At 49.9% G+C, this 11,681-nt stretch overlaps 1 protein-coding gene across 1 annotated transcript; it reads left to right on the top strand.

Moving 5' to 3' along the window:
* Positions 1-234: 234 nt before the first annotated feature.
* Positions 235-9,188, top strand: LOC130854220 (pulmonary surfactant-associated protein D-like). The gene is made up of 4 exons (XM_057736960.1): positions 235-381; positions 816-954; positions 6,442-6,558; positions 8,812-9,188. Exons 1-4 carry the CDS (start codon positions 235-237, stop codon positions 9,186-9,188), a joined length of 780 nt encoding a protein of 259 aa, XP_057592943.1.
* Positions 9,189-11,681: the final 2,493 nt, after the last annotated feature.

Genomic DNA, 11,681 nt, shown 5'->3' with positions numbered 1-11,681 from the left:
ATGGTAACCGGATTGGATGCCCTATTGGACATCTGCTCTTTCTGCCCCCCAAATTAGCCTTCCCCTGACCGTGCCCACCTCACATGTCCCCTTCCTCCATAAGGCCCCTGTCCCAAGTCCTCTCAGGAGACCTGGACAGGATCCTAGGTGTCCCAGGGGCTTTCCTCGTGGAGCCCAGGAATGGCAAATCACCTGGCAGACACACAGACACGCACCCATCCTGTGCTCAGGACTATGTCACCAAGCATTCAGGACTCTGGCTCTTTTTCAGACAGCACTGCAGACCACCAGTACCATCCATCCAAGGCAGCAAGTGAGAGGATCGAGTTTGCCTTGTCAGAGCTAAGCTGGCCACCTTACTGTACAGACAGGGAAGAGGAGGTCTGGAGAGGGGAAGGTTCCCACCTGAGGGCTCTCAGTGAGTCCTTCCTGATGTGACAGATGGCCTCAGTGAGGAATTCTACATCCTGGCCACAGTGCCCATGGCAGTGCACAAGGGGAGGCACAAGAAGGGATGACACAGAGCACTAAGGAAAGTTCCTGCTGCTGGCCACCGTGTCAGAGGTCCAGCTGGTCAACTCATGCCCTCCCAGGCCAGGCCTTATGCCCACCTTCTCCCTAAACTGCTTGCAGGGCCCTTCTGCTCTTGGCACCCAGAGCAGGGGAGAGGAGGTGGGGGAAGTGCTTCTCCTGACCTCCAGGAGCTGGGCCAGCCCCTAATCTGCAACCTTGAACCAAGAGCATTTCCTTTCTTTCTCTCCTCTGCCCAGGACATGCTTCTCCTCCCTCTCTCTGTGCTGATCCTATTCACACAGCCCCCAAGGTCTCTGGGAGCAGAAATGCTGATCTTATCCCAGAAAACACTGACCACTGCCTGCACGCTGGTCATGTGTAGCCCCCTGGAGAATGGCCTGCCTGATGGTGATGCACAAGAAGGGAGAGAAGGCCCCCAAGGTGAGAAGGGGGAGTCAGGTAGAGCTGGGACCATGGGTGTGGCCTAGTGGAAAGGGTGGACATTGGAACTGTAACCAACCCAGAAACTCTGGATATTCTGCTATGGAAGCCTTGGAGATAGTCTTCTTCATGCGACACGGGTGGGTTTCCCCCAGATATTCAGCCCACCTAAAACACAGCTTTACTAGTTGGCATAGACTGGCTGCCACGAGCCCCCAGCTCCATCACCAGCTGCCCTGACTCCTCCCTTAGGATCTTCTAACTCCACCTCCCCAAGAACGAGCAAACAGTGAGGAAATGACTGGTATTTGGGGTCCTCTAGTCACTACTCTAGAAATTACCTACTGTTCATTCAGATTAAATGGTGCCTCTGCAGGATGGTAAATATTTTTAATATTTAATTCAACTCGACTCCATGAGGGCTGGGAAAGGATGAGGCTCTTGGCCCATACTCAGGCCTGATCCAAAGGATCTTCCCTAAATACATTTTGGAGAGAAGGAAAGGCAGCTCACATTTCTTTGTCCAGCCCTGTGCCTGCGTGTTCACTTGAGTGGTCTATTCAATCTCACCAAAAGTCTTACAAGGGATGTATTAATCTCATTTGAAAGGTAGGAAAATTGTGACACAAAGATGCTAAGTGACCCAACCTGGAAGGTGAAAAGGACACGGGCTTCTGCATCAGACACAGCTGGGCTTGACTGCTGGCTCCTTCTCCACAGCAGGGACCCCCGGGGACAAGCCACTCAGAGTCTCTGAGTCTCAGTGTGCTCACCTGTAGGTGGAAATAATACCTACCACACAGTGACAAATAATTAGGCCAAGGCTTCATTTCTCTGCTGAGTCTTCAGGATAAAGCTGCATCTTCTCACTGTACCAATCAGGTGAATTCTCCTGTGGTTTCCAAAGGTACTGATTATTAAGGGAATTGTCTGAGAAATACTGCCCCACAGGGGAGGCTCTGGGTCTTATTGGCAAGAAGGGAAAATTCAAGGAACCAGCAACAAGAAGGAGCGGATCCCCATGGCACTGGGCCAGGGCCATGCAGGGATCCACTGAGGTCTTTCTCTTTCTGGAGTTTGCACTGTGGTTGGGGAGGAAGGAAACGAACAGCATTTAAGCTGGAGAGAGCAGGTAACATCCCCGGGCCTGTAGGATAAGGGACAAGTATCTGTCTGTTCTTTACACACAGAAAGTAGTTCTCAACATGAATGGGCTGGGGCTTGGAGAAGGTCGCCCAGAAGTGAACTCAGAAGAAGGGTGGTATTCAAGGTGGCAGCTCGCTCTAGGTCCCAGGGGGGCTCTGCACTGAATCCCAGGGCAGGGGGTCGGGTGGGGAGCCTTTCCTACAGTGACCCTCTGAGCGGCATGGAGTGTGGCTAAGACTTCTCTTTCCTGTGGTTTGCTTTGGTTTTGCCTTCAGCGTTTTAGTGGAGTATAATTGCTTTACAATGCTGTGCCAGCTTCTGCTGTACAACAAAGTGAATCAGCTGAAATTTATACATATATCCCCATATCCTCTCCCTCTTGAGCCTCCCTCCCATCCTCCCAACCCCACCCCCTAGGTCATCACCAGGCATCAAGTTGACCTCCCTGTGCTATGCAGCAGCTTCCCACCAGCCTTCTGTTTTACATTTGGTAGTGTATATATGTCAGTGCTACTCTGTCATTTCGCCCCAGCTTCCCCTTCCACCTCTGTGTCCTCAAGTCCGTTCTTTGCGTCTGCGTCTTTATTCTTCTCCAACCATCAGGTTCATCAGTATCGATTTTTCTAGATTCCATATATATGCCTTAGCATACAGTATTTGTTTTTCTCTTTCTGACTTCCTTCACTCTATATGACAGACTCGAAGACTTCCCTTTCCTGTGCATTCCAAGCCTGACCTTGGGTCGGTGCTTGGAGAGAGAACACTGCACAGTTGGGCCAAGAACCAGGCTCCACTCTGGCTCCTCAGCTCCAGGTACTTTCCTCATTCAACTGTTACTGGGCTGAGAATTTTCCGCAGATCAGAGCATCCTAAGAATCCTGACTCAGTAGATCTGGGAGGGACCAGAATCTGCACTGGTGACAACCTCCCCTACAGTTTCTGATGCATGTGGTCCTAAGAACCTGCTGTAAAGGACAAGATGGGCCTGAGAGGAGAGACAGAGGGAGAGGGTGGAGCCGGGTCACTTGGTGATGCCCCAGACATTTCATGCAGGGCCAACAAGACCTGGACCCTGCTTGGGGGGCTGTATTTCCAAGGACAATTCCCTCATTCCTCAGCACCTCCAAGACTCCTGCCCAGAAGGATTCAGTGAGACAGTCCCTCCAGGGGCTCACATCTCCTTTGGAGTAAATCCTCACACCCCACAGCAGCCCCCAAGGCCACCCTCCACCCCTGCTGATCTCCGATCTCATTTCCTTCCACTCCGGCCACACTGCCTGGGCTCTGACCACACTGATTCCTCGCTGGTCCCTAAGCAGCTTCAGCCCCTGCCTCCTCAGGGCCCTGTACTTTTTTTTCCCATAGACATCCCATGGCTCTGTCCTCACCTCCTTCACGGCTTTACTCACAGACAAAGTCCTGCTCTGACCATCTTATTCAGAAGTCACCCCCACCAGTACTCTGTGCTTTATTTTTCCTCTGTGGCATTTATTCTGATCTGATAAATTCTCATCTGTTGTGCACTTTAATTTTGATAGTTTGTTGCTATGCAGTTGAGTTTAAGCTCCATGAGGAAGAGATTTGGTTTTTGTCTGTTTCTTTCAGTAATGTAATCCCAGCACTTAGGACAGTGCCTTGTACCTCGGAGAAGCTCAGTGAATACTTGTGGAATAAATGAATGTAAATGGCTGAGAGAGGAGGAATTTTAGTACAGTCAAGACAGGCCAGAGTGCTGGTTCATAAAGCTTCACTGCAGGTGGCAGTAAGGTACAGGGCTAGGACTCCAGGGGCTGCTAGGATGCAAAATGAGTGCTATGGGAGGCATGGTGCTTGCTGCTGAGAACCGGGTCCCTTCCTCCACCGCAGTGCTGTCACGGCCTCCACGGTTTCCGCCCAAGGATGGGCAACCTCTAATGCTTCCTTCTAAGGAGTGGCTTTTCTCCCATGTACCTGCTGCCACCCCAGCCTGGGGGGAGCCCGAAAGAGGCTCACCAGGGATCAGGGCATCTCTGCCCGAGCACAGGGCACTGTGGGATTGGGATGCGGGGCCCACCTTCTATGCTTCCATTTCATGCCTAGTGACTATTGTAACTAAAAGCAGGACACAATGCCCATCAAATGCACATCTCCCACCACCAGCACATGCTTGGCCCAGGCAGGTCTGGCCCTTCTTGCCCTGGGAGAATGGTTTCCAAATCTGAAATATCACCTCTCCTCTCCAAGTCTCTCTACATCCTCTTCAGCCTTGTAGTCCTGTTTCCTCCGAGTATGTTGTATGCTGGTGCTGGGGATGCTGAGATGGAACGAGGGACATCTCATCAACTGTCTTCCTCACCTGTTACCCGTACCTCGCAGTTTAACATTCGATGACAAATCTCTTGCAGACCAGGACCTGGTGCTAACATTTACATCCTGCTCAGTACTCAGCAAATAGTCAGGGTCCACAGATCATTTCCCAGTGAATTAATACATGAAATGATGAGGAAATGAACAAAGAAATGAATGAACAGTTTCGCAGCACCAGAGAGGCGTCATTTCTTCTGTTGAACTTTTGCACATGAATGTTTTATTCACAACATCCAAAAGATGGAAACAACCCAAGGGTCTATCAGTGTTTATCCGTGGTGCATGGATAAACAAAATGTGCTGTATTCATACAATAGAACATTGCTCAGCCATACAAAGGGATGAAGTACCGAGACGTGCTACAAATTGGATGAGCCTCAAGAACGTCACTCTGAGTTAAAAAAGCCAGACACAAAAGGTCATATATTGTATGTATTTATATAAAATATCTAGAATAAGTAATAAAGACAGGAAGCAGAAGAGCGGTAGCCAGGCCTGGGAGGAGGTAGAGAGGGAGAGATTGGTGGGTATGAGGTTTTCTTTCGGGTTGATAGAACATTTTTGAACTAAAGAGAGGTGGTAGTTGCACAATGTTGTGAATGTCCTAATTGCCACTGAATTGTATACTTTAAAAACTTAGTTTTAGAGAATTCTCTGGTGGTACAGTAGTTGGGACTCAGCTCTCTCTGCTGGGTCCCGTGTTTGATCCTTGGTCAAGGAACACAGATTGCACAAGATGCATAGCACAGCGAAAAAAAAAATGTTAATTTTATATTTCATGAATCTCATTTCAATGAGAAAAGAAAGAATAACCAAACACAGAATTGAGTGTAAAATTCTTAAATCATGTTACATCTCATATACTTTCAGACTTAGGCAGCCTTTCTCAACATAACATGTCTTTTTTAAAATGTTTGGCCTATTTTCCAATTCAAAAATAATATGTGGTCACTAAAGATAAAAAGAAGGAAATTAAAATTACCTTCACTGTACCACTTAGAAAGAACAACTGTGAACACTCTTGTATACGCTGTTCTTGTGGTTTTCCCATGTGTGTTACACGTGCACACACTTTACACACACATAGACATATTTATGAAATCAAATCATATTAAATAGTGTTTATAGCATAATTTTATCATGTCATGATGCATAATAATTTGGTCTATTTTCTATAGTTTTAAGAGCATGTTACATAGCTTTTCCTCTTTTTATTAAAACTTCATTGATACATAATATTGTATTAGTTTCAGTTGTACAACATAATGATTTTATATTTGTGTATATTGTGAAATGATCATCACAATAAATCATGTCAAAATCCATCAACACACATAGTTACAATTTGTGTGTGTGTGTGATGAGAACTTTCAAGATCTACACCCTTAGCAACTTTCAAGCATGCAATGCACTATTATGAAGTATACTAACCTTGCTCTACACTACATTCCTGGGACTTATGTGTTTTGTAATTGGAAGTTTGTACCTTTAGACTACTGTCACCCATTCTGCTCACTCCCCAACCCCACCTCTGGCAAACACCAGTCTGTTCTCTGTACCTATGAGTATGTTGTATTCGTTATTTGTTTAGAGTCCACATATAAGACATCCTATGGTACCTCTCTTTTTTTTTTTAACTTATTTCAGTTAGCATAATGCCCTCAAGGTTCATCAATGTTGTGGCAAATGGCCAAGATTTCATTCCTTTTTTTGGCTGAATAATGTTCCACTGGATATACACCTTCCATTTTCTCCATCCATTCGTCCATCCACAGATGTTGAGGGTCGAGGCTGCCTCCATGTCTTGGCTACTGTAAACAATGCTGCAATGAACTTCGGGGTCCATATAGCTCGTCGAGTCAGGGTTTTCATTTTCTTTGGTTAAATTCTCAGAAGTGGAATTGCTGGATTGTAGGTAGTTCTATTTTCAATTTTTTGAGGAACTTCCATGATGTTCTCCATAGTCGCTGTACCAATTTACATTCCCACTAACAGTGTGCAAAGGTTCTAACCCTCTCTCTCCTACAGAAATCACTGCTCTGAGGCAGCAGGTGGAGACCTTACAGGGACAGCTACAACGCCTCCAGAATGCCTTCTCTCAGTATAAGAAAGGTGAGTTCCTGGACTTGAACCTGAGCCAGGCACCCAGGGTGGGCCTCAGATTGGGTCTGGGTCTTGGTTTAGAGTTGACTGGGCTTGGGTCAAAAACTGAACTTGGCCGGACCACGTTTAGGACAGGACCTGGAAGTTGGGCAGGCAGTGTGGCTAAGAATGGACTGGGACATAGCAGTGCAGCCACATGCTCTAGGAGCTGCAAGTAGATGCAAGGGAGGAGGAAGAGGATGCGGTCCATATCACCACTTCAGCAGACCTTCACCCCTGCTGACCCTGGGCAGATCCCTCTGATAGACAGGGGGACACCCAACCCAGGATCATTTCTTCCTTCTGTGCAGCCAGGTGTTCATATGCCCAGAGAGGCAGCTGCACAGCCCGAGGAAACAGAGAATCTAGACACAGTCCTGTAAGCAGCAGCTGGGATCCAGCTTGGGGGTTCAAGGCTGGTAGAGCCTGACCATGGTTGGTGGCCACCAAGTGTGTCGCCCTAAAAGTGCCCCTGAGTCTGGCGGGGCAGGCTGTCCCCAGTCTCCAGCCAGTGCTGGACTCTCCCTGCACATCCTTGGGTGTTTAAAGCAAAGATTCTTCTCTAAGCCTGGAGTCCTAAGGAGGCAGAGGCCTCCTGGAGTGCACACCTGAGTGTCCTGTGCCTCTTAGACTCTCCACCTCAGTCCCCAACTTCCCTCCTCCTTCTCTGCTCTCCCCGACATCAGCTAGGAGGCCACATCATTCATCAAACCTCACTGATCCAGAAAAAGAAGCGTTTTCTGAAGGAGTAGAGCATAAAGGGGCCTGCTTGGCTGAGACAGAGGGTTAGCCCCTAAGAGCTCAAGCCAACTAAGTACCTAAGAAGTAAGGATAAGAGTTGCCAACATTTGCTAGGTTTTCCTCCTTCCACACACACATCTGCATACCTATTCACTCGCTCACATGCACACTGAGGGAAACAAGGAGAATGTGGGCGTATGCACCAGCCACATGTGTGTACTTGAACACCATCACTCATCCACACCATCTACATACATGAGCACACACACACGTATGCACACACAAATATGCACACCCATCCAATGGACCTTAAGTCCTCCCATGTACCTTCAGATGGATACATGGACATAGTGAGGCACACACACGCATACCCACCAGATGCATGGGATACAAACCCAATCATGGCACAAGAACTTGCACTGACCTTGCCCAGGGCTTCTCTGGGTGCCATCTTGACCCTGGGAGAATCTGGCCCCTGAGTCCTTGTTGAAGCTACTCAGAGGAGAAAGGCAGCGTATCAGGGTGAAGCCAGGGTTCCTAACCCATCCAGTGAATCCTCTTGGGAGCCCTAAAGATTTCCACCCATGAGCCTAGAAGCCAAAAGGGTGGGAATGGGATGGAATAATTATAGATACTTAACATGTCACACAGCTGATGCTTTTATGTAGTGAACCCCAACTTCAGAAATAAGGAATGGGAAACCCTGAAAAGGGAAATGACTTGCTAAGGTTAAACTGAACACGTAGCCTTCTGATTCCCAAACAGGGCTCTCTCTAGCGCCCATCCCAGCCCTGCCTCCCACTCCCACTCACATCTCTCAGATGCCTTCATCCCCTGCCCAGCGGTCTAGGGAGGCTGACGGGCTGGGGCATCACCTGCAAGCTTATCAAGAGGCCAACACTGAGCTGCCCCCAATGCAGAGATTAGCATGTCGCTGCTCTCAGATGCCCCACCCTCTCCTTGCCTTTCCCCTCACCCCACCACACAGCACAGACCCCCCTTTGATAACCCCACGTGCCCAGCCATCATGCAGGGGTGAGAGTGAGCCCCCTTCATGGTGTTTTCCACACTCTCAGGAATTGCCCTGGGCTGCACACTGTCATTTCCCTGGGCAAAGTCATTCCAGTCTACACAAAAATTGAAAAATCGGTTCTGACATCTGACATGGGGAGGAATAGAAAGTGCAGGTGTAAGTGTTAGTGTCACATCCAACAAGATTTGATCCTCACTCTGTATTTAACAATTGTGTGACTTTGAGCCTCTTCTGTAAGCTCCCTGAGTTCCTGGGTCCTCACCTGCCAGTGGAGACCACAGCACCACTCACAGGGCACATCGTGGAGCCAGGGCTGCTCTGGAACCAAGTGCCTCACTTTTGTCCTATCTGGTGCCCTGGTGTGCTGGATGGGAGGCTGGGGGGCTCTGGTTGGAGCACGAAGGTCCAGGTGCTGCTACAATCCCAATCTGACTCACCTCTTCCCCTAGTGGAGCTCTTCCCTGATGGTCAGGATGTCGGGGAGAAGATCTTCAAGACGGGAGGCTTTGAGAAAACTGTTCAGGATGCACAGCAGGTATGCACACAGGCCGGGGGACAGTTGGCCTCCCCACGCTCTGCAGCTGAGAACGAGGCCGTGAGACAGCTGGTCACAGCCCACAGCAAGGCTGCTTTCCTGGGCATGACCGACATCCAGAAGGAGGGCACGTTCACCTACGCCACCGAGGAGCCCCTGGTCTATTCCAACTGGTCCCCCGGGGAACCCAACAACCAAGGCGGTGTAGAGAACTGTGTGGAGATCCTTCCCAGTGGCAAGTGGAACGACAAGGCCTGTGGAGAACAGCGCCTCGTGATCTGCGAGTTCTGAGCCCCAGGGGAGGGTGGGGCAGTGCCCAGAGCTGCGTGCTGCCAATGTCCCAATAAAAAGCTGACACTCCCCTGGCCAGGGCTTCTGCACAGAGCCAGGGCTCCTATGGAACGCCTCCCTCAAAATAAAGTTTGAAAATGGCATCACACCAGGAAGACATGTCGGAGGGAAAGGGGGCCAGCCTGCTTTCCCAGGGGCAAGGGCAAAAATGACGTCTCCAAGACGACCTGGTCAAAAAATCGAGTGTCTCCCCCTCAGCCCTCACTGCCTCCAACCACTGGCCACATTTGACAGCTGAGCACTGCCTCTTCCTTCCTTTGCCCTCCTCTGCTGGCAATTTGCTTCTCCTTCTGGCTGCTCTGTATCAGGCTCTTTAGCTCATCCTCCTCCCCTCCTGGACCACTCCCCAGAGGAGTGCGGGAGCCTCAGCTCTGGTTCCCTCGTCTCCTTACACTCACTCCAGGCTTGGGTTCGCTCTCTCCCATGGCTTCGAAGTCCTTCTATGGATGCCTCCCTGATGAAGAGCCCTGCTCAAGATCTCTCCCCAACCCGCAGGCTCCTCCAGCCAATGCAAGCGGGAGCCCCCGGGGCTGGGAGGCCTCAGTGGCTGCCTCTTCCTTCAAGCCCTGAGCCTAGGAAGCTGCACAGTTCCAGAGGGATGACCTGGCCGGAAGGCATCTGCCTCTCTGGCCAGACTGAGTGGCCTTACACCCAGCAGACTCCCCTCACCCTTGACCGCCCAGAGTCTCTCTCTACCCATGACAACGTGACAGTGGTTGGCTCACGGGAGACCGTACCATCTGCACAAGCCTAATCCCTTCTGAGTCTCAGGCGCAGAGGGTGCCCAGCCATGTTCAAGTCCATCCCCAAACCTCTTCCTGCCTGGCAGTCCCGGGCATCTTCTTCTCCACTCTGCCTCAGAGATAATCTGGTGTCAAATCCTTCTCATTTTACAGACACACAAACCAAGACACAGAGAGGGCGGGAACTTGCACGGGTAGTCCCCGTGCTACAGCTTGCTCATGCAAAAGGCCATCTGACCCCAGAGCTTATACTTTTGACCTGTACATTTTTAGGCCCAAGGCCTCTGTATATTTCATTGATTTCATTGACACACTACTGCAAAGAAAGATGTAAATGACATCTGGACCTGAGAAATTGGAACGATGCCTGGATGAACCCCAGGCTCGTGGGAGGGGACAACGAATAGCCCTCCCCCAGACAGGAAACCAGCCACTCTTTCCTTTGTTCCCAGGGACCAGGAGGACTGCCCTCTCTGGCCCTTTCTCAGTGGGACCCCCAAGCCCTACCCCTCTTCCCGACACGCTTGCAGCCACACCTCAGATATGGGACAGCAAGTCTGAAAACATAAGCCACACTTCTCAACAGCAGGCAGCTCAGGCTCCCGGCTGAGATCCTTCTCCTGTTACTGAAATAACCCCCAATTCCTGGCAGCTTCGGAAGTATAAGCAGTTTCACAACAATGAGCAAACAACTCCCCAGTACAAAGGCCTCGCCTGGGCACACTGACCAAGGGAGCTTACAAGAGCCTGTTTATATAGCAAATAAGAAAAACAACTAGCTCTAGGTAAGCCAAAAGGAAGCATTTCTTCCTGAGAACAGAGAATTCTGAATTGACTTAAGAAGGACTGAGGGTGCACAGGCAACACTGTGCCACCTCCCTGGCTTCTGCCTCTCTCTGCCATCCTCACCTCTTTCTCTCCCTTACACACCAACTTCCTCTGCATCCAGGTCTCTCGTGTGTCACAGAGATCAGAAACTCTTGCTTGACATCATTTCAAAACTATGTCGAAATGCATGTACCTGTCTCAGATGCCCACCTCTGATCCAATCAATCAACTCACCCTGGGGGCGGGGGAGGAAGCACATAGCACAGCATGGCCACTGGGATCCACGCGAGGTCATGGTGGTCTGGACAGATGCTCTGTGGGTGATCACTACTCATCCCAGGATGTAAGCCAAGCCCTTTTCTTGACAAGAGGGAAGGAAAGAGTGGCAGACCTACGGGACTCCTTAGCAAGAGAGAAAACTCTCCTGTGACGTGGAGGCCAGGAGTGCTGAGACCCCAAAGCCTGGGAAGAAGCTTCAGATCAACCTGCATCATGGCACACGGGGGTCTGGTTTGCTTTCTAGCACAGAGAATAAGTAAGGAGGCTCATTTGCGCTCTACAGACACAGCCCGATTAAAGCAGAGGACCGAGGCAAGTATTTAAGGAAATGCAGGTCCTTACCCATCCTTGAACACAAAGGTCTCTCCTACACCATCATTCATGGGCAAAGATCAAGACAGAACTTAAACAACGTCAGTCCCACCCCAACCATAGTAACCATGTCCTTAGTTTAGTAGCCTAGGTTCCAAGTGAAGCCAGAGCTGTGTGACTCTAATTCTCAAGAGAGGTTATAAACCTCACAATGTGAGGTGACATTATGGGAGCAAGCTGGGATCCTTCCCTGCCTGGAGGGGGACAACCA

This window comes from Hippopotamus amphibius, chromosome 5 (genome assembly GCF_030028045.1).
Source record: "Hippopotamus amphibius kiboko isolate mHipAmp2 chromosome 5, mHipAmp2.hap2, whole genome shotgun sequence".
Classification (NCBI taxonomy): Eukaryota; Metazoa; Chordata; class Mammalia; order Artiodactyla; family Hippopotamidae; genus Hippopotamus; species Hippopotamus amphibius.
Note: the sequence above shows the minus strand (reverse complement) of the source record. Positions and strands in the feature narration are given on the sequence as shown.

Excerpts from the sequence above, each read along its gene's own strand:
- LOC130854220 (XM_057736960.1), top strand. The coding sequence starts at position 235 with ATGTCACCAAGCATTCAGGACTCTGGCTCTTTTTCAGACAGCACTGCA. Across the intron at positions 382-815 it reads GTACAGACAGGGAAGAGGAG|CCCCCAAGGTCTCTGGGAGC; the intron begins GTCTGGAGAGGG and ends CTATTCACACAG. Across the intron at positions 955-6,441 it reads AGGGAGAGAAGGCCCCCAAG|TGTGCAAAGGTTCTAACCCT; the intron begins GTGAGAAGGGGG and ends TCCCACTAACAG.